Source organism: Schistocerca americana, chromosome 8, assembly GCF_021461395.2.
Source record: "Schistocerca americana isolate TAMUIC-IGC-003095 chromosome 8, iqSchAmer2.1, whole genome shotgun sequence".
NCBI lineage: Eukaryota > Metazoa > Arthropoda > Insecta > Orthoptera > Acrididae > Schistocerca > Schistocerca americana.
The window spans coordinates 154,033,755-154,056,620 of record NC_060126.1 but is presented as its reverse complement, the minus strand read 5'-3'; the positions used below and the strand labels follow the sequence as shown (position 1 = coordinate 154,056,620).

Sequence of the window (22,866 nt, the reverse complement as noted above, 5' to 3'; positions counted from 1 at the left end):
ATTAACGAAATACATTAATAAAGCTCATAACAGAACAAAATTAGTTCCAATATAATGATGAATTTTTTCACAAGAAGCTAGATTAGCAATTGGGTCCCCAGCTTCAGGAACCTTAGAGAATACTTTTGTAAGCCACACTGAACAGATCATTTGTACAAAATAGTAGCAAAAGGATATAACATACTGTATTGGTTCAGGTATATGGATGATATTCTCTGCTTAATAGACGAACCACAACCAAAAACTCAAAAATTTCATGCTGACATCATTAAGATACATAAAAATATAAAATTCACAATTGAAAGGGAACAGACAAACCAAATTAACTTTTTGTATATAACAATTGAAAAACTAAACAATAAGCATATGTTTGAAATTTACTGTAAACCCACAGCAACTGACATTATCATTCCCCAATCCTCGAACCCCCCATACTAACAAAATCTTGCAGCTCTTCGACAAATGGTCTATAGACTCAACACAGCACCACTCAACAAGGAAAACTACCAAACAGGATTTGACATAATAATGCAGATAGCCAAAAACAGAGGTTACAATAGTAAAATAGACACAAAGCTAAACAACAAAATTTAAAATAAAATAAAAGCAGAAGACACAAAACGGCAACAATAACACAACAAAAACAAACACAATCATGTATTCTCAGTACCATAAGAACTACACAGGATAATCAGGAAAATAGAAGAGAAAGCACAAGATGGTACACAATATTATGCAAATACTAACTCACACATAAAATCACCTTCATTTTTAAAAGACAGGACGTAAACATAGATACACAACGGACAATTCGATCCAAAAATACACCCCAAAACTGACAACAAACAGAGATATATACCAAAAGCAGGTATATATCAGTTGCAGTGTAACACTTGTGGTGGTGGATACATGTAACATAAATGAGAGTTTGGAAATATAGGACAAACCACATTTGCAGAACACTTAAGAGAACACAATCACAAACCGACTACTAGAGAAGAAAACATGAAAATAATTAGAATCAACAATAAAAAGCACATCCTAATCTTGCAAGAAAATTACCACATACAGAAAACCAAAGCAGAAAGGAAAACCCCACTGAATGAATAAGTACACATGTCAGACAGCTCATTGTTTACACTAATGGATAAAATGATAGAGTAACACTCATAGTAATAATGATAATACCATCCAACCCTTTTCCACTCACTTGTTCATAAAGTCCTTCACAAAAAATTTAAACCAAAACTAAAGGCAGCTGGACACCAGAACTTTCAACAACTCTCAGGCAGCCATTACATTCATATTCAACATTCTACAACTCGCATTGAATAACCATCAAAAGCCCCCCTCCCCCCAAAACACACAAAATACTAATCCATACGTATACACACTGTTTCACCATGCACACATACACACACCTTTTTGTAACACTCCATGTATATATATATATATATATATATATATATATATATATATATATATATATATATATATAGAGAGAGAGAGAGAGAGAGAGAGAGAGAGAGAGAGATAAACATAACAGAAATTAATGGACGTTAGTGTTCAGCATGTACTTCGTTAGGTTAGCAAATATAAACAAATCAAATAGGTTGAGACATATAGTGAACTCACAGTAGTTAAAGCTTTTGATCAAAGTTTTCGATCAAATATGTATAACTAGTGGCAGAAGACTAATAATGCTCCACAACAACAAAGCAAACAATATGAAAATTGAAAACAATTCGAAACATGGAAACGTGATAATGTTTCGTAAATGAAGAGGTAGTGCGATCTTCAGCATGTGGCCAGATGGAGGAAACGCATACGCCAACCAAAAACGCGAAGTACTGTAAGTAATCACTTTTTACATTGAAACGAATCGTGAACTGTTTTGTAATCTACAAATAACACACATCAAAATAAAACTATATCATTCTATATCCCACACAAAAAGCCTTTGAGTAGAAATGGCGAACCTCGTCTGGGAGAAACAAAATACAGTGCAGCAAGAAAAGTCAGCTTTTATTTACAAAACAAATATCACACATCGGAACCTGTCGAGAGATCCCTGGATCGAATCTTTACTTCTCAATCTTACTTTCCACCTCTCAACAAGGGGAACAGTCTCCACGTTAAATTGTAGGTTCCTTTTCTCCGATTGGACAACTTTGATAGGTTAGAGACACGCAGGTCGCCGAAGTGACGTCCAGTAGAAAGACGTGTACCAGCCCACTGAACGCCAATACTTTTTTTTCTCATCAGTAAACATAATTAAGTTTGTATGGAACTCCCACGGCGCGCAACCTACTCGCTCTTGTCCATCATTTTAATGGAAATATAAAGTTTTTTCTGTTGCTTTGGAAAGAGCTTTCACAGAGGACTTAAAGGTCATAATATGTGTGCAACTTGATCTGATAATATTTGTAACTTTTTTCCATAGTCAGGAGAAGAGATGCCAAAAAAGTCTGCGCTATTTAACTAGATGAAAGTAAACATGTGCCTTTGGTACGGTCCGTATTTTTATTGTTATGACTTTATATAGTGCTCATATTGTTTGATCGGTACGTGCTATAAAACGATTCTCAACAGACGATTTGGTCTGCACATTTTGCAGCAGAGGCCCATGTTATATGGCATTTCATGCCTTCAAGGATCTTCGCTGTTTTCTTGTCGATCTCTTGTTTCAGTTCTTGCTGTAGGTACAAGTCAAGAAGTCTTACGTCTGGTGAGAGTGTAGTGTGGTTCCCCAACGACCAATCCTGTCACCTCCAAATGCTCTGTTACAGTCTGTCGTTATCTGCGCGGAATTGGCGGACATCTGTCATACAAGCTACTATCGCATAGACCGCCTTACGTCTAGTAGGATGTCTTCCAATAACTGTGGCAGCATATTTGTATGAAACTGTAGGTACTTGTGACTATATAGAGTGCAATCAATAAAACAGGGAACAATGAGACCCATTTTGGAAATCCCACATCACATACTGTATGACCAACGTCGTAGTTTATAGACTTTCTTCAGATTGCATTTTCATGTGATCAGTAGTGCAAATGACTGAGAATGATCTGTCCATCCGTAAACAAAATATTACCTAGAAAAACCGTTGGACTTAGCAGTTCTGGTAGACACAATTCCGAGAATTATAGCCGATCTTAAAAGTCATAGCCATGAGGGTGTTGATATAGGTAACTGTGGAAAGGATGAAAGGCGCGGGAATGTAATACTTGCAGTACACTTTTTTGGTTGACACTACTTACACGGTCAAGCTGCCTCGCCTATTACTCCTGTTAAAATGTTAGTAGCATCTCTCTCGACTTTTGCTGCTTTTGGTTGGCTTATTTTATTCTTCACACTTTCAGTTACCGAGCGAGGTGGCACAGTGTTTAGCACACTGGACTCGCATTCGGGCAGACCCGCGTCCGGCCATTCCGATTTAGGTTTTCCGTGATTCCCCTAAATTGCTTCAGATGAATGACGGAATGGTTCCTGTGAAAGGGCACTGCCGAGTTCCTAACCCATCGTTTCCTAATCCGATAGGACTGATGACCTCGCTGTTTGGTCCCCTCCCACGAATGAGCCAACCAATCGACACTTCCAGTTCCTTGAAATCTTTTTTATAATATTTGCAAAGACAGATCGTGACTGCTTGGCACTATGAGGATACTTTTCAGCATACATGTGAAAAAATGTCCAAATGTGTGTGAAATCTGATGGGACTTAGCTGCTAAGGTCATCAGTCCCTAAGCTTATACACTACTTAACCTAAATTATCCTAAGGACAAACACACACACCCATGCCCGAGGGAGGACTCGAACATCCACCGGGACCAGCCGCAGCATACATGTGAAGTACGGCTCTAAGACTTCAACAACTTTCGCCATAAACGAGAAACCGGCCGGGGTGACCGACCGGTTCTAGGCGCTACAGTCTGGAACCGCGCGACCGCTACGGCCGCAGGTTCGAATCCTGCCTCGGGCATGGATGTGTGTGATGTCCTTAGGTTAGTTAGGTTTAAGTAGTTCTACGTTCTAGGGTACACTAATGAACTGAGAAGTTAAGTCCCATAGTGGTCAGCCGGCCGAAGTGGCCGTGCGGTTAAAGGCGCTGTAGTCTGGAACCGCAAGACCGCTACGGTCGCAGGTTCGAATCCTGCCTCGGGCATGGATGTTTGTGATGTCCTTAGGTTAGTTAGGTTTAACTAGTTCTAAGTTCTAGGGGACTAATGACCTCAGAAGTTGAGTCCCATAGTGCTCAGAGCCATTTGAACCATCCCATAGTGGTCAGAGCCATTTGACCCAACCATAAACGACAACCATACCCACTTTTTCGACTATTGTTAGGGCTGCTTTAAGTCCTAAGCGACACAAGCCACCGCTTGGGACGCCAAGCTGAGAGGGGCGTTACAGCTGTTCGATTTCTGAATACGACAGATCACAATTAGTAGCGGCCATTTGGGACACCAAGTTGAGAGGGGCGCCATAGTGCGAGGTTTGTATACAGTGCGTACCACAACGGGTGAAAATGTACGGAGAAAAAAAGAGTGAGCGTGGAGGGGGATGTCGCTAAAACAGGGTGGCGCACCATAAATCACCCGATAGAATTTTGATCCTACAAGTATACTATTGGGGCAATAGCTTTCAAATTGTGCGCTCAACTTCGTGCAGTTCATAGAAATTACGCCAGATGTCATTGCGAGTTCATCGCTTCCGTTGTGAGTCTGCCATTTCAGTTTGCCGCGATGGCAGAAAAGTGACGGTTGAGTGCTGCACGAAAGACGAAGATTGTGTTACTGTTCGCGGCGACGAACAGCATTACACTGATACAGAGAGAGTTCAGTGCTCATTTCGGCACACGGCGGGCTTCCATCCCACAGACAACATGCGGATTACAACAAAAATTTGAAGGTACTGGATCTGCTTTGGAGTGTGAGCGGCGGCTACAGCCACGTACCGTGCCTTCGCCGCAAAACATTGAAGCAGTTGAAGTGTCTTTGACTCGTAGCCCGAGCAAATCAACAAGAAGAGCCAGTGCCGAGTTGGGAATTTCACGCCGATCTGTACAAACAGTTATTCAGCCCGACCTTCGCTTGTATACACACACGATGACTGTGGCGCATAAGCTTACTGCGAGAGATAAGGAGCGGAGACTGCAAGGTGGGCAATCGAGCAAGACCAAGAGGTAGTGCTACACAACACACAGTTTTCTGACGAAGCTTATTTATGCCTGAACGGTGCCGCGAAAAAAAAAGAACTTTAGATTCTGGGCACGTGAACCTCCTCGAATAATTCACATGAAAGACACCTACAGGAGAAAGTTTGCGTGTGGCTCGCTATGTTAAGCCATGGAATGAACGGTCCGTTCTTCTTCGAGGCTGTCCGCAGCTCGTGGTCTCGTTCACGCTTCCCGAGCACGGGGTCCCGGGTTCGATTCCCAGCGGGGTCAGGGATTTTCACCTGGCTCGAGATGAGTGGTTGTTTGTGTTGTTTGTGTTGTTCTCATCATTTCATCATCATTCATGAAAAGGGCGATTTGGGCCTGAGCAAAGGTTGGGAATTTGTACAGGCGCTGGTAACAGCGCAGTTGAGCGCCCCACAAACCAAAACATCATCATCTTCGATGCTACAGTAACCGGTGAACTCTATTTACACATGCTGCGAACCAGTTCTTTCCTCAACTCATGGCCTCGTGCCCTCCATTGCAGACACAATGGTTCACGCAGGATGGAGCACGCCCCCTACACGAAAGACTTGGCCTTAAGGGATTGTCAAACAGATTTCCAGAACGTTAGCTGGAGGAGAAATGTGGCCGCCCCACAGCCCATACATCAACATATGTGACTTCTTCCTTTGGCGGTTCCTTAAAGAGAAGGTATGCCACAGAAAACCCGAAAATGCAGTGCAGCTTAGGGCCATCATTATGGAGTTACGCCGCGCCATTCCAGAAATTTGCGTCGGAGAGTCGTAATAAATGCACTTGCCCGACTTGAAGTTGTAAACAAAAACGGCCGTCATATTGAACATGTGATTCGTTAGGCTGTATTTCCAAGCTGTATTCTTTACTTTTACATCAATAAATTATAAATATCGTCAACAACAAATGTGTTATTCATGAAACAAATCAGTTGACTTATCGTGAGCCACCCTGTAGATAAGTCGCTTACGTGGGAAAATCTTCTCAGAACGGCCCTGATTGTGGAACACATTGTGAAGAGATCAATAGCTTCGCGAGAGAGTTATCTGATCATTGCAACAGCAGAGAAAAGACTGATGGGCTTCAGCCGTAGCAGAGTTAGATTTTTGCTTACATTTGGTACATCAGGGCAGTAGTTTGTGGGTCGGACCTTTTGTCCTGACGGTGGGACAGTTGGTCATGGTGTTCGTATCTTCTTACTGTTTCGGCATGTCCCGTACGTGTTACGTCTTTGAAATCCGCTTCAAAGGCTCCATACAGTGCCACAGAAAGAAATATACTTCCAATAAAATAACAAAGTCGCCTTCGTTATTCAGCAGTTACGAATGTTAAAAATTGCGTGCATACATCAATGTGCTTACAAGGGGCTGCGCCTTCACGTGATCACCTATTGCGTCGCAATTTATGTTATACACAGGGCTTCTCCAGAAATGAAAGTAACGACAGCGGGAGCTTCAAAGGTCTAAACGTTTGGAAAAAAAGTAGCATTTTGTCAGGAAATAGTCGAGGCATCAGTCATTTACGTTAGCGTTGTTTCCAGGCAGCGGAAGGAGGATAGAACGGTAAGCCGACGGTCATTGAAACCTTCCCGTCTCCTCTATACCTCTTGTGTTATTGATAACCTTTCATTTTACAACAAACTATGTAACCTTTTCTTGGGATTTCTATCTCTTGCTTAATAATAACAAATGAAATCTTCTCTTTGAAATTTATTCTCTTTCTCTATCTTCGCTTACAAATTTAATTGCTGCTTATTAAAAGTGATTTTCTGATTATTTCGACGAAACATAGAATGTGTCGTCGTCGTGGCCCTCAGTCGTTATCTGCAATAACCCATAACTGTTCCTTACCTTTTTTTCTGTTACTGGATCGCCATCTGAATGCTACATCGAACTGCGACATGAATATATTTACTCTGTTTTACTATACTATATTAGCTGCTGGTGGGCTTTCATAATAAGTGGCTGTATTTATTACCAAAGCTGACGTTATTCTTTAATATCAAAGCTGACGTTATTCTATAATTAATTTGACTGAAATTACGTAATTCATAGATAAACTTTTTCTTGACAACAATAAAATTTTGCAAAGTTTTACGTTGATGGTTTTTGGGATGGATTATAATTAGAAATGCAACATTGCTGGCAAAAGTTAATTATATTCTGAATGAAATGATTTTACAAACGTTCAAATGGGACTTACTTTTTACAATAATCTTACAACTAGCAATGCGGAAACATACCTCCAGTAGTCTTGAGTTTCTCAAAAAATTAATTCAATAATATTAGTTCCTCTTATTATAATAGTTAGCTGATGTCTCTGTATATCCTTTTATAATCTCTTGTCACAGCTGCAAAATACTAACACGAATTCTTTACAGACGAATGGAAAAACTAGTAGAAGCCAACCTCGGGGAAGATCAGTTTGGATTCCGTAGAAACACTGGAACACGTGAGGCAATACTGACCTTACGACTTATCTTAGAAGAAAGATTAAGGAAAGGCAAACCTACGTTTCTAGCATTTGTAGACTTAGAGAAAGCTTTTGACAATGTTGACTGGAATACTCTCTTTCAAATTCTAAAGGTGGCAAGGGTAAAATACAGGGAGCGAAAGGCTATTTACAATTTGTACAGAAACCAGATGGCAGTTATAAGAGTCGAGGGACATGAAAGGGAAGCAGTGGTTGGGAAGGGAGTAAGACAGGGTTGTAGCCTCTCCCCAATGTTGTTCAATCTGTATATTGAGCAAGAGTAAAGGAAACAAAAGAAAAATTCGGAGTAGGTATTAAAATTCATGGAGAAGAAATAAAAACTTTGAGGTTCGCCGATGACATTGTAATTCTGTCAGAGACAGCAAAGGACTTGCAAGAGCAGTTGAATGGAACGGACAGTGTCTTGAAAGGAGGATATAAGATGAACATCAACAAAAGCAAAACAAGGATAATGGAATGTAGTCTAATTAAGTCGGGTGATGCTGAGGGAATTAGATTAGGAAATGAGGCACTTAAAGTAGTAAAGGAGTTTTGCTATTTGGGGAGCAAAATAACTGATGATGGTCGAAGTAGAGAGGATATAAAATGTAGGCTGGCAATGGCAAGGAAAGCGTTTCTGAAGAAGAGAAATTTGTTAACATCCAGTATTGATTTAAGTGTCAGGAAGTCATTTCTGAAAGTATTCGTATGGAGTGTAGCCATGTATGGAAGTGAAACATGGACGATAAATAGTTTGGACAAGAAGAGAATAGAAGCTTTCGAAATGTGGTGCTACAGAAGACTGCTGAAGATTAGATGGGTAGATCATATAACTAATGAGGAAGTATTGAATAGGATTGGGGAGAAGAGAAGTTTGTGGCACAACTTGACCAGAAGAAGGGATCGGTTGGTAGAACATGTTCTGAGGCATCAAGGGATCACCAATTTAGTATTGGAGGGCAGCGTGGAGAATAAAAATCGTAGAGGGAGACCAAGAGATGAATACACTAAGCAGATTCAGAAGGATGTAGGTTGCAGTAGGTACTGGGAGATGAAAAAGCTTGCACAGGATAGAGTAGCATGGAGAGCTGCATCAAACCAGTCTCAGGACTGAAGACCACAACAACAACAATCTCTTGTAAATCATAGCTAGTGGCTGGCAGGCACACCGCTCCTTTCAACCTCTCGCTTCAGACCTGCTACCGACTCGCTTCACTTCTCGCTTACTACTGACATCCTTCGAACGCTAGAGTGCGGTCTCTCCTGCCAACAATGCTTTCTGATGGAGGCAATCCCTGCTACCATTACAAAATGTATCAATGCGCGGTCTTTCCCGCTCTTTTCTTAAAATGTATCCGTACGCGGTTTCTCCCGCCCTTTTTAAAATTATATCAACACTACTTTGGTGCAGACATTCCCTGCTACCACAATTATTTCCAACGTGGCAAATATTAATTATTCCTACTTAATCCTATTAATAAAATATAAACATCTTTCATAAATTGTGGTTTGACAATAGACAATAGAAGTATACACGTCTTACATCATGAAGTTGCGTTCCGAAGCGGAATCTTTTATTGTTATTATTATTATTATCAGCTTTCACGCCACACTGCAAAGATAAGTAGAAACAATGCTCAGTACATTGGATTTATTAATATTTTCATAGAAGGCGTGAAGAAAAGAGGTAAAGGAAAAATTTGGGATTGCAAATAAATTTACAGGATAGGACTGTAAGGAATACACGAGGACTTCGTGTGTAAATTTAGATACAGTCGATGATTTACGCATGCTGGGATGATATTCGTCGTAAAAGCAGGGAAAGCTGTAATATTCTCGCCATCTTTCACACGTTATAAACTTTCTTTTTGTAATTACATAGTTGTTTTAATCTTTCTGTAGAAAATCAAATTTGGTGTACTTCCGTAAAGTGTTCTCTCTCATCTCACAGTTTGGCAGCAAACCACGTGTAACGCGCCATTTCGCCAAATATTGTCGAGGATAGCTGGTGATGTACAATGGTATGAACCGGGTGATCAAAAAGTCCGTATAAATTTGAAAACTTAATAAACCACGGAATAATGTAGATAGAGAGGTAAAAATTGACATACATGCTTGGAATGACATGGGATTTTATTAGAACAAAAAAAAAAAAAAAACGCATCTGCCGTTATCGGGCCTTTTTTCTTCGAGGAAATGCGTGATTCTCGTTGTGTAAATGCTACCGTGACGGGTGAGAGGTACGCCGATATCTTACAGAATCGCATCATCCCCAGCTGCCTGATAAACACCTGCTGGAACGTACGATGTTTATGCAGGATGGCGCTCCACCCCATATTGCTAGACGCGTGAAAGGTCGCTTGCGCGCGTCGTTTGGTGATGATCGTGTGCTCAGCCACCACTTTCGTCATGCTTGGCCTCCCAGGTCCCCAGACCTCAGTCGGTGAGATTATTGGCTTTGGGGTTACCTGAAGTCGCAAGTGTATCGTGATCGACCGTCATCTCTAGGGATGCTGAAAGACAACATCAGACGCCAATGCCCCACCATCACTCCGGACATGCTTTACAGTGCTGTTCACAACATTATTCCTCGACTACAGCTATTGTTGAGGAATGATGGTGGACATATTGAGCACTTCCTGTAAGGAACATCATCTTTGCTTTGTCTTACTATGCTATGCTAATTATTGCTATTCTGATCAGATGAAGCGCCATCTGTCGGACATTTTTTGAACTTTTGTAGTTTTTTGGTTCTAATAAAACCCCATGTCATTCCAAGCATGTGTGTCGATTTGTACCTCTCTATCTAGATTACTCCGTGATTTATTCAGTTTTCAAATTTATACTGACTTTTTGATCACCCAGTATTTTGATGCAATCTTCTCATTTCTTTTTCTGTCTCTCGATGAGTTAAGATTAGTTCTGAAGTTTTATGTTCAAATTCTTTACTTGGCGATAAAAATAGAGATCACATGGTTTAGACTAGTGGAGTGCAGTTGGTGGGCATTACTTTAATACTGCATAACGACCTCCTCCATTTTGAAAATACATTATATTTCAATTTATTTACAGGGTAAGTAACGCAAAAACTGAAAATAAAAGCCGGCCGGGCTGGCCGAGCGGTTCTAGGCGCTACAGTCCGGAGCCGCGTGACCGCTACGGTCGCAGGTTCGAATCCTGCCTCGGGCATGGATGTGTGTGATGTCCTTAGGTTAGTTAGGTTTAAGTGGTTCTAAGTTCTAGGGGACTGATGACCTCAGCAGTTAAGTCCCATAGTGCTCAGGGCCACTGAAAAAAAAAAAAAACATTCCACTCAGAAAAGCGACCCCACAACCTTCGGATTACCGTTCTGTACTCTTTTCCACTGCACCAACTGCTCCTGGTAAACTACGCTCGCATAAATGGCTCACACATCGCCTGCCCCGCTCGAAACACAATAATTTTTCTAAACGCTCGGTCATCTGGAACTCCCACTTCTGTCACTTGTTTTGTTCAAGAACTGCTTGTATCACAAACTATGACGAAAGCGATGATGAAGGCGCGGTCTCCTTGTTAGTTCAAAGCGTTCTGCCACACTTAAAAAGTTTCCCCAAACATTAACTAATACGGCTAGTTTTCCTTTCATCAAACGATAAAGCAACTTGTTCCATCTTCCCCTTTTTATGCTCCTCGTTCTTGTCATTTCTCTGTTAGTCGCATCACCCTCTTTCCCCCCATCTCCGTTCACTTAAGAGAGAAGTCCAAATCTCGGATTTGTCAGCCGAATAAAAACTCAAAGTTTCGACTTGGGTACATAAGATATTTCTATCCAAAAAACCTGTGACGGTTTTTTGATACCACAGAATTAGGCTGCTCCCCCCCCCCCCCCCCAATCAATTGCAAAAACTGAGACAGATTAGAAAGCAAGTAATCTGTAGAATGTTCTGCGTGCCATAACAGGGAACTGGTTGGTTCTAAGTGAGAAAAAGGAAGTTTTTTTTGTCAAGTGCCATTAATACTGAGATACTGCATTTTATTCGTGATAACGCCAGTACAGAAATACAGTAGTAACTGGAGTCAACAAAAACCATCACGTCTTTTAAATTTTTCTCTGGGAGATTAACAAAATTAAGTTGAAGGAAATCTTACAATACCGACTTCTGTTTCTCACAAAACTCCATTCTTGGGATCATATGTTTTACTGATACAGAGACAGGATTACATTGATTCGGTATACAACACAAACTGTACATCAACTAAACGAAGGGCACCTTAACGTATGGCACCTGGAAATTGGACGGAAGCATTGCTTCGCATAAAGACCATGCGCCATCTAGTAATGTATATTTTAAACGTTTTCTCCACGATTTGGCAATTTTAACAAGTCTGGGATATGCAACAGATAAACGAAGGAAGAGGAAGGAAGGAAGACTGGCTTCAACGTCTCGTCGACATCGATGTTATTAGAGACGGAGCACAAGCTCGGATTGTGTCAAGGATGGGTAAGGAAATCGGCCGTGCCCTTTCAAAGGACCTATCCCGGCATTTGCCTGGAGCGATTTAAGAAAATCACGGATTGCCTAAATATGGATGGTCGGACGCGTATTTGAACCGTCGCCCTATCGAATGCGAGTCGAGTGTGCTAACCATTGCAACACCTCGCTCGCATATCGCATTTTTTGGAAAAATGGCACTTCGATCGTTTGACATTTCTTGTCTTCAACTGTGTTCGTCTTTCCCCCCACCCTCCCCCTTCCCCCCCACCCTCCCCCCTCCCCTCCCCCCACCCTTCCTCGACGACCATTGCTGCTGACTCTCGTACCTTAAATCTGTCTTCAAGTAAGTTGTTTCTATTGCTGTATTCGTGAAGGACTGTAAACTGTGTGAACCTTTTCTTTCTTTCTGTACTTTAGTAACTGCTAGACGTTTTATAATGCTGTGTGTTACATAAATCTTACAACGCGCTACTCACGAAGAATGTAATACATAATATTTCGAACACTGGTTACATATAAAAAAGGCCTAATGGCCTTAGTCTTGCCAGGTAAGTAAATAAAAACATAAAATATTCGGAATGTCTTACCCTGTTACCATGAGTATATACTAGGTGATCAAAAAGTCAGTATAAATTTGAAAACTAAATAAATCACGGAATAATGTAGATAGAGAGGTACAAATTGACATACATGCTTGGAATGACATGGGGTTTTATTAAAACAAAAACAAAAAAAAATACAAAAGTTCAAAAAATGGCCGATAGATGGCGCTTCATCTGATTAGAATAGCAATAATTAGCATAACAAAGTAAGACAAAGCAAAGATGATGTTCTTTACAGGAAATGCTCAATATATTCACTATTATTCCTCAACAATAGCTGTAGTCGAGTAATAATTTTCCAATAATCGCACGGACTGAGGTCTGGGGACCTGGGAGGCCAAGCATGACGAAAGTGGCGGCTGAGGACACGATCATCACCAAACGAGGCGCGCAAGAGATCTTTCACGCGTCTAGCAATATGGGGTGGAGCGCCACCCTGCACAAACATCGTAAGTTCCAGCAGGTGTTTATCAGCCAGGCTGGGGATGATGCGATTCTGTAACATATTGGCGTACCTCTCACCCGTCACGGTAGCAGTCACTGACGTTTTGCTGTCCAGCACCATGCGTCGGACATTTTGTGAACTTTGGTTTCTTTTTTTGGTTCTAATAAAATCCCATGTCATTCCAAGCATGTGTGTCAATTTTTACCTCTCTATCTTCATTATTCCGTGGTTTATTAAGTTTTCAAATTTATACTGACTTTTTGATCACCCGGTATATGTAACTCATGTCGGGCCTGAAACTGATAAGATCACCTACTTCCTACTCCGTGATGCTAGAGAACCGACGAGAAAGCTGTTAAACGACTGCGTGTTGAAAAGTAATCCCTCCGATATTTTTGTGTTAAAAGACTCAAAGCTTTCTAAAAAAAAGTATTACTAACATTCGACAACTTTATTCTTCATGTCTTCATGTTTATTTCTCAACACAGTCACCCTGGAGACGAACACACTTTCTCCCAATGAGAGACCATTTAGTTGATACAGTCAGTGTAAAATGATTGACTTTGTTGACGGACCAACAACACCACCTGTGCTTGCACAGCTTCATCAATGTCAAAGTGAAATCCTCGAAGGTGCTTTTTCATTTCTGCAAACAGATGAAAACCGGGTGGGGCGAAATCGGAAGTGTGTCGAGGATGATCTGTAAGGATGAACCCAAGGCGTCGGATTGTTGCAGATATCGCAGCGATCGTGTGTGGTCTGGTATTGTCGTGCTGAAGGAGATGGTGCTCCATGTGCGGACAAACGTTTCAAATTCGAAACACTATTACAGCACACGGTTTGTCATGCACAGACATAGTTACGTTATACACTACTGGCCATTAAAATTGCTACATCAAGAAGAAATGCAGATGATAAACGGGTATTCATGGGACAAATATATTAAACTAGAATTGACATGTGATTACATTTTCACGCAATCTGGGTGCATAGATCCTGAGAAATCAGTACCCAGAAAGATCACCTCTGGCCGTAATAACAGCCTTGATACGCATGGGCATTGAGTCATAAGAGCTTGGATGGCGTGTACAGGTACAGCTGCCCCTGCAGCTTCAACACTATACCACATTTCATCAAGAGGAGTGACTGGCGTATTGTGACGAGCCAGTTGCTCGGCCACCATTCACCAGACGTTTTCAATTGGTGAGAGATCTGGAGAATGTGCTGGCCAGGACAGCAGTCGAACATTTTCTGTATCCAGAAAGGCCCGTACAGGACCTGCAACATGCGGTCGTGCATTATCCTGCTGCAACGTAGTATTTCGCAGGGATCGAATGAAGGGTAGAGCCACGGGTCTTAACACATCTGAAATGTAACGTCCATTGTTCAAAGTGCCGTCAATGCGAAAAAGAGGTGACCGAGACGTGCAACCAATGGCACCCCATACCACCACGCCGGGTGATACGCCAGTATGGCGATGACGAATACACGCTTCCAATGTGCGTTCACCGCGATGTCGCCAAACACAGATGCGAACATCATGATGATGTAAACAGAACCTGGATTCATCCGAAAAAATGACATTTTGCCATTCGTGCACCCAGGTTCGTCGTTGAGTACACCATCGCAGGCGTTCCTGTCTGTGGTGCAGCGTCAAGGGTAACTGCAGCCATGGTGTCCGAGCTGATAGTCCATGCTACTGCAAACGTCGTCGAACTGTTCGTGCAGATGGTTGTTGTCTTGAAAACGTCCCCACCTGTTGACTCAGGGATAGAGACGTGGCTGCACGGTCCGTTACAGTCATGCGGATAAGATGCCTGTCATCTCGACTGCTAGTGATAGGAGGCCGTTGGGATCCAGCACGGCGTTCCGTATTACCCTCCTGAACCCACCGATTCCATATTCTGCTAACAGTCATTGGATCTCGACCAACGCGAGAAGCAACGTCGCGATGTGATAAACCGCAATCGCGATAGGCTACAATCAGACCTTTATCAAAGTCGGAAACGCGATGGTACGCATTTCTCCTCCTTACACGAGGCATCACTACAACGTTTCACCAGGCAACGCCGGTCAACTGCTGTTTGTGTATGAGAAATCGGTTGGAAACTTTCCTCATGTCAGCACGTTGTAGGTGTCGCCACCGGTTCCAACCTTGTGTGAATGCTCTGAAAAGCTAATCATTTGCATATCACAGCTTCTTCTTCCTGTCGGTTAAATTTCTCGTCTGTAGCACGTCATCTTCGTGGTGTAGCAATTTTAATGGCCAGTAGTGTAGTTACGTTATATATCACCATGTTAAGCGCTAAAATTCGGAGCTCTCCTAGTGCAAGAGGGCTGCAAATATGTAGATGCTGTAAAGATGCTGACTGTTAATAACATTTGCTTTATTTAAAAAGCTGTAAGAGTTTTTACACGAAAAGTCGGAGGTGGTACTTTTCAGTACGGTCTCGTACCAATAAATAAATATATCGAAGACTACGGCAATACTGAGGATAAGAGTAAAAATAGATTTCCATGATGTTGTGGTATCCTATTTACATCTAAGTACTCGTCGTGAATCAAGTGCTTCTGTGTTCCACAGAGTTTGAGGAGGTCGTCAAAGAGACACCACTAGATGCCATTCAAGATGAAAACCCCAATCTTGAAGACGAAGCGCCTGTGCTTGAGGAAGAAGCGCCTGGGCCTGAGGATGTAGCACCTGCGCGTCAGGAAGAAGCGTCTGGGCTCGAGGATGTAGCACCTCCGCTTGAGGATGAAGCGCCTGCCGAGCAAGGTGAAGGTGCAGAGGAAGGAGAGGAGAAACCAGCATCGCAGGCAGAGGAATCACCACCGCAAATTATTGAGCCATCATCAACAGCGGAGGGTGGTTTGGGGTGAGTCACCATGTCATTTCATATAGATGATACCTGCCAGAAAAGGTTAGGGTGAGGTAAGTAGCGAAATAACTTGTTTGGAAAAAGTGGATAAGAGAGCAGAGATAAGTTTAACATGGGAGCGTCCAACCAGCGGCCTGCGTTTGGCCCAAAGCATTAATCGGGGCAGCCCAAGATTTTAGCATCTATCGCACGATTAAAAGAAAAAAGTGTGAAGTTATGATAAATTGAATATTTTCAATCTGAACCTCCAGGCACACGATGCTATTCTCTCATTGGTCTATCAAATTGCTTTTTTTTTCTCTTCTCAGCATTTATTGTTAGTAGTGCTAAGTATATCATGCATGGCTCAAAAATACTCGTCTTCATACAGTTCGGCCCAGGTAAGCTAAAAGGATGGCCATCCGTGGTTTAACAACTGATTCGTCCTCTATTTTAGCAGACAATGAGACGAATGTGGTATGACTTTTTAAGATTTTATGAGACGTCTGACTTGTTCCTTACAGTATTAGGGAGAAAGTTTTAATAAGTTATGATAAATGATCAGCCAGCCACACACCTGAGTTATTTTATTAATCTGTACTCCGCAGATCAGCTAGGATTTTAACCCTTAACTCATGAGGTGACTTTTCTGTAACGCATACTACGAGGTGGGGTCTCTGGTACCCCTATGCTTAAATTGATATTTAAGGCGCAAATCATATGAAGTTTTTAATATAAGTTATATAACATTTATTTTTACAATTATATAAGTGTCTTTTAAATACTGCTTGTTGCTTTTATTCCACTAAATAAAGCCTGAAGTATTTTACTTTATCACACAAAATAACATACGTTTGTGCGTTTTTTTAAATAGTACACATAAACTAACTGAAAAATTATAGTATCATTGTAGCAGGTAAATTTTCAAACACAAATTCCAGGGTCTAAACTCGCTCGTAGTAATTGCACTCGCTAGGTACAAAGAGAAAGTGTGCTCAGTTGACATTCAGAGCTGGTACTTGCATTTTTCACTATTAAAACTCAGAAGACATTTCATTGAAACTAAAAAGTATTTCGTCGGAGAAACAGAAAGGTCTCCATCACAGATCGTGGTCTTGTGGCTAGCGTTGCTGCCTCTGGTTCACTGGGTCCCAGGTTCGACTAGCGGCCGGGTTGGAGATTTCGTCTACCCTCATCATTTCTCTGTCCTCTTCATTTCATCATCATCATCATCATCATTCGTGACAGTGGCAAGATGGGACTGCGTAAAAATTTGACTGTGTAAAAACTGGGACTTCGTACTGGCGCTGATGACCGCGCAGTCATTTCGTCTCGATAGCATCATAATATGTTACTACCGAGCAGATGTCTATCGGTAACACGGAAGTTGTTGCAGCTGTGTTTTCACAGCTCGCGTACGTTCAACAATGAAGTTCTTGTTGTTACTTCGCTCCGGTATTGTAGGGTCTCCAAGGCCGGCGAGAACAAAAATGCAATTAATTTGATAGAAGGCTTCAGATTTGTGCCAAGTAAGGACTGGAGCGAGGTGGAGGAAGCAAACAAAAGGAAGGTGGAGGGGAAATGCAATTTACTTGCCCTCTAGCCAATAGTTTTGCTGCTACCATCTCTCAGGTGTCACGGTCAGTTGTTTGCATAAAAAGGAAGTCAAGATTTAGCTTTCTGTGCCTGATTAAAATAATAATATGGGAACATTTAAAAGTTGTGCCTTTGGACAGCTATACTCTGTTCGTGCAAGCTGAATCCTCATGTACGTAAACGTATTTCTGACAGTGCTCACCGACTGCTTTGCTCAAGAATTTGGGTTTGTAAGAAAACTGGAAGTAAGTCTGACTTAAGGTAGGTAGTTAGATAGTTAGTTACATGTTACACTGACCATTTGAACGATTCTTTTATCGAAATTTAGGTGCCTTGTTATTTTAGCACGAATGAAACTCTCACATATACTAAAGCATCCAAAGTCGTAAATTACTTGCTAACCACAGCGGTAAACGTCTAATATATTGGATGTATTAAATCTCGCTGGACAGTTAGTTGCACTGTGCAAGGATCTAAAGCACAGCGTCAACGACTTTGAGCGTGTAGCGCGTAAGCATGCTCTTGGCAATTGTTGATATTATGGTGAATCAATTTTATCTATATCTGTAGGTCCACATTGTTTATATGACAATTCACGAAAAGCTGATCACCGATTTCTCGGCTATTCATTTCCATATGGACCTGTGGTCTAGGGATAGCCGGCTCGGTTGCTCAGCGTGTTCGGTCAGAGGGTTAGCTGCCCTCTGTAATAAAAAAACTGAGTTAATCGATCAACAACTAACTTAATCGGATGTCTTACGACGTCCGCCCCGAGCAGATCCAACGAACAAAAAGCGAACAAAATGAGATTAAAAAAAAGGGGTAGCGTCTTTGATTCATAATCTAAACGTCTTCGGTCCCGGGTTCGATCCCCGCCACTGCCTAAATTTTGATAAATAATCAGGATTGGCGGCCGAAGGCTTCCGGCATAAGAAGTCAGTCTCATTCTGCCAACGGCCTTGTCAAAGAGGGCGGAGGAGCCGATAGAGATTCAGGGCACTCTCTTGTCCTAGGGGTGGGTTAATGGTTAATGGCTCTGAGCACTATGGGACTCAACTGCTGAGGTCATTAGTCCCCTAGAACTTAGAACTAGTTAAACCTAACTAACCTAAGGACATCACAAACATCCATGCCCGAGGCAGGATTCGAACCTGCGACCGTAGCGGTCTTGCGGTTCCAGACTGCAGCGCCTTTAACCGCACGGCCACTTCGGCCGGCCTCCTAGGGGTGGGAAATTGCCCCTAAAGGCGGAAGAATCAGCAATGATCAACGACATGAGGATGCAGAAGGCAATAGAAACCACTGCATTAAAGACACGTAACGTGTATCCACAGGACATGTGGCCTGTAATTGAAGAAGTGTCATGATGATCTCTCCATTGGCAAAAGATTCCGGAATAGTCCCCCATGAGAAAAAGATTGAATAATCAACGAATGTCAGAAGCTTGAACGTAGTAGGGAAACTAGAAAATCTGAAAAGGGAAATGCAAAGGCTCAATCTAGATATAGTAGGGGTCAGTGAAGTGAAGTGGAAGGAAGACAAGGGTTTCTGGTCAGATGAGTATCGGGTAATATCAACAGCAGCAGAAAATGGTATAACAGGTATAGGATTCGTTATGAATAGGAAGGTAGGGCAGAGGGTGTGTTACTGTGAACAGTTCAGTGACCGGGTTGTTCTAATCAGAATCGACAGCGGACCAACACCTACAACGATAGTTCAGGTATACATGCCGACGTCGCAAGCTGAAGATGAACAGACAGAGAAAGTGTATGAGGATATTGAAAGGGTAATGCAGTATGTAAAGGGGGACGAAAATCATATAGTCATGGGCGAATGGAATGCAGTTGTAGGGGAAGGAGTAGAAGAAAAGGTTACAGCAGAATATGGGCTTGGGACAAGGAATGAAAGAGGAGAAAGACTAATTGAGTTCTGTAACAAGTTTCAGCTAGTAATAGCGAATACCCTGTTCAAGAATCACAAGAGGAGGAGATATACTTGGAAAAGGCCGGGAGATACGGGAAGATTTCAATTAGATTACATCATGGTCAGACAGAGATTCCGAAATCAGATACTGGATTGTAAGGCGTACCCAGGAGCACATGTAGACTCAGATCACAATATAGTAGTGATGAAGAGTAGGCTGAAGTTCAAGCCATTAGTCAGGAAGAATCAATACGCAAAGAAGTGGGATACGGAAGTACTAAGGAATGACGAGATACGTTTGAAGTTCTCTAACGCTGTAGATACAGCAATAAGGAATAGCGCAGTAGGCAGTACAGTTGAAGAGGAACGGACATCTCTAAAAAGGGCCATCACAGAAGTTGGGAAGGAAAACATAGGTACAAAGAAGGTAGCTGTGAAGAAACCATGGGTAACAGAAGAAATACTTCAGTTGATTGATGAAAGGAGGAAGTACAAACATGTTCCGGGAAAATCAGGAATACAGAAATACAAGTCGCTGAGGAATGAAATAAGTAGGAAGTGCAGGGAAGCTAAGACGAAGTGGCTGCAGGAAAAATGTGAAGACATCGAAAAAGATATGATTGTCGGAAGGACAGACTCAGTATACAGGAAAGTCAAAACAACCTTTGGTGACATTAAAAGCAACGGTGGTAACATTAAGAGTGCAACGGGAATTCCACTGTTACATGCAGAGGAGAGAGTAGATAAGTGGAAAGAATACATTGAAAGCCTCTATGAGGGTGAAGATCTGTCTGATGTGATACAAGAAGAAACAGGAGTCGATTTAGAAGAGATAGGGGATCCAGTATTAGAAGCGGAATTTAAAAGAGCTTTGGAGGACTTACGGTCAGATATGGCAGAAGGGATAAATAACATTCCATCAGAACTTCTAAAATCATTGGGGAAGTGGCAACAAAACGACTATTCACGTTGGTGTGTAGAATATATGAGTCTGGCGACATACAATCTGAATTTCGGAAAAGCATCACCCACACAATTCCGAAGACGGCAAGAGCTGACAAGTGCGAGAATTATCGCACAATCAGCTTAACAGCTCATGCATCGAAGCTGCTTACAAGAATAACATACAGAAGAATGGAAAAGAAAATTGAGAATGCGCTAGGTGACGATCAGTTTGGCTTTAGGAAAAGTAAAGGGACGAGAGAGGCAATTCTGACGTTACGGCTAATAATGGAAGCAAGTCTAAAGAAAAATCAAGACACTTTCATAGGATTTGTCGACCTGGAAAAAGCGTTCGACAATATAAAATGGTGCAAGCTGTTCGAGATTCTGAAAAATGTAGGGGTAAGCTATAGGGAGAGACGGGTCATATACAATATGTACAACAACCAAGAGGGAATAATAAGAGTGGACGATCAAGAACGAAGTGCTCGTATTAAGAAGGGTGTAAGACAAGGCTGTAGCCTTTCGCCCCTACTCTTCAATCTGTACATCGAGGAAGCAATGATGGAAATAAAAGAAAGGTTCAGGAGTGGAATTAAAATACAAGGTGAAAGGATATCAATGATACGATTCGCTGATGACATTGCTATCCTGAGTGAAAGTGAAGAACGGAATGAACAGTCTAATGAGTACACAGTATGGTTTGAGAGTAAATCGGAGAAAGACGAAGGTATTGAGAAGTAGTAGAAATGAGAACAGCGAGAAACTTAACATCAGGATTGATGGTCACGAAGTCAATGAAGTTAAGGAATTCTGCTACCTAGGCAGTAAAATAACCAATGACGGACGGAGCAAGGAGGACATCAAAAGCAGACTCGCTATGGCAAAAATGGCATTTCTGGCCAAGAGAAGTCTGTTAATATCAAATGCCGGCCATAATTTGAGGAAGAAATTTCTGAGGATGTACGTCTGGAGTACAGCATTGTATGGTAGTGAAACATGGACTGTGGGAAAACCGGAACAGAAGAGAATCGAAGCATTTGAGATGTGGTGCTGTAAGGAATGAGGAGGTTCTACGCAGAATCGGAGAGGAAAGAAATATGTGGAAAACACTGATAAGGAGAAGGGACAGGATGATAGGACATCTGCTAAGACATGAGGGAATGACTTCCATGGTACTAGAGGGAGCTGTAGAGGGCAAAAACTGTAGAAGAAGACAGAGATTGGAATACGTAGGTTGCAAGTGCTACTCTGAGATGAAGAGGTTAGCACAGGAAAGGAATTCGTGGCGGGCCGCATCAAACCAGTCAGTAGACTGATGACCAAAAAAAAAAAGAGTGGGCCCAAGGCACAAAGCATAACAATTTTGAACCTCCCATTTTGGTCTGCGCTGCTCAACTGTTACCTGGGGTTGCCAAAGTAATTTAGTGTCTACACCATGAACGTAATGCTAGTACTTCGTAATCGGAGGTATATCGGCAGTTACATGTGATACTCAAGTCGCAGAATATAAATAATGAGCCGGCTGGAATGGCCAAGCGGTTCTAGGTGCTACAGTCTGGAACCGCGCGACCGCTACAGTCGCAGGTTGGAATCCTGCCTCGGTCATGGATGTGTGTGATGTTCTTAAGTTAGTTAGGTTTAAGTATTTCTAAGTTCTAGGAGACTGATAAAAAAAAATGGCTCTGAGTACTATGGGACTTAACATCTATGGTCATCAGTCCCCTAGAACTTAGAACTACTTAAACCTAACTAACCTAAGGACATCACACAACACCCAGTCGTCACGAGGCAGCGAAGGGACTGATGACCTCAGCAGTTAAGTCCCATAGTGCTCAGAGCCATTTTGAATATAAATACTGAATAAGACATTGACAAAGAGCATGAAGTTTGGAATAGGTCATAATTGTGTATGTGATGCATTTAGTAATTGTCCTTTACGTTCTGTTTTCACATTAATTACAGATTTTACGAAAGACACTGTTGGTAATAGCTTATGTATGAAAATTTTGGAATTAAGATCAACAATAAATATAATCCTTATGACTAATATTTCGTAATATACAGCGGTTACACTATTTGTTTCGTAGGAAATACAGGATGTTGAGACTAGGTTAAAAACAATTCAGTCCTATGATGCGTTTGGTTTGACTACAAAATCGGTTTTCACAAACATCTATTTACCTCAAAGCTTTGTGTCTGCGCTTTGGGCCCTTATGCTTCTCAGCGCCTCAGTTAATACAAAATAGCTGCCGTAAACAATAAGATATTGATTATGTTTTATTTTGGGTATTTTTAGAACGTCTGCAGGATTTGTAATTTATTATCTACAATAACTACATGATATATTTAATTTGT

At 41.8% G+C, this 22,866-nt stretch overlaps 1 protein-coding gene across 1 annotated transcript in view; it reads left to right on the top strand.

The window, feature by feature from the left end:
• The window catches only part of LOC124545642 (coiled-coil domain-containing protein 96-like), a 183,339-nt gene that overhangs the window by 8,574 nt on the left and 151,899 nt on the right, over positions 1-22,866 (top strand). The window contains exon 2 of the mRNA XM_047124588.1: positions 15,774-16,065. Coding sequence (XP_046980544.1) covers positions 15,774-16,065 — 292 coding nt within the window. The remainder of the gene's footprint in view (positions 1-15,773; positions 16,066-22,866) is intronic.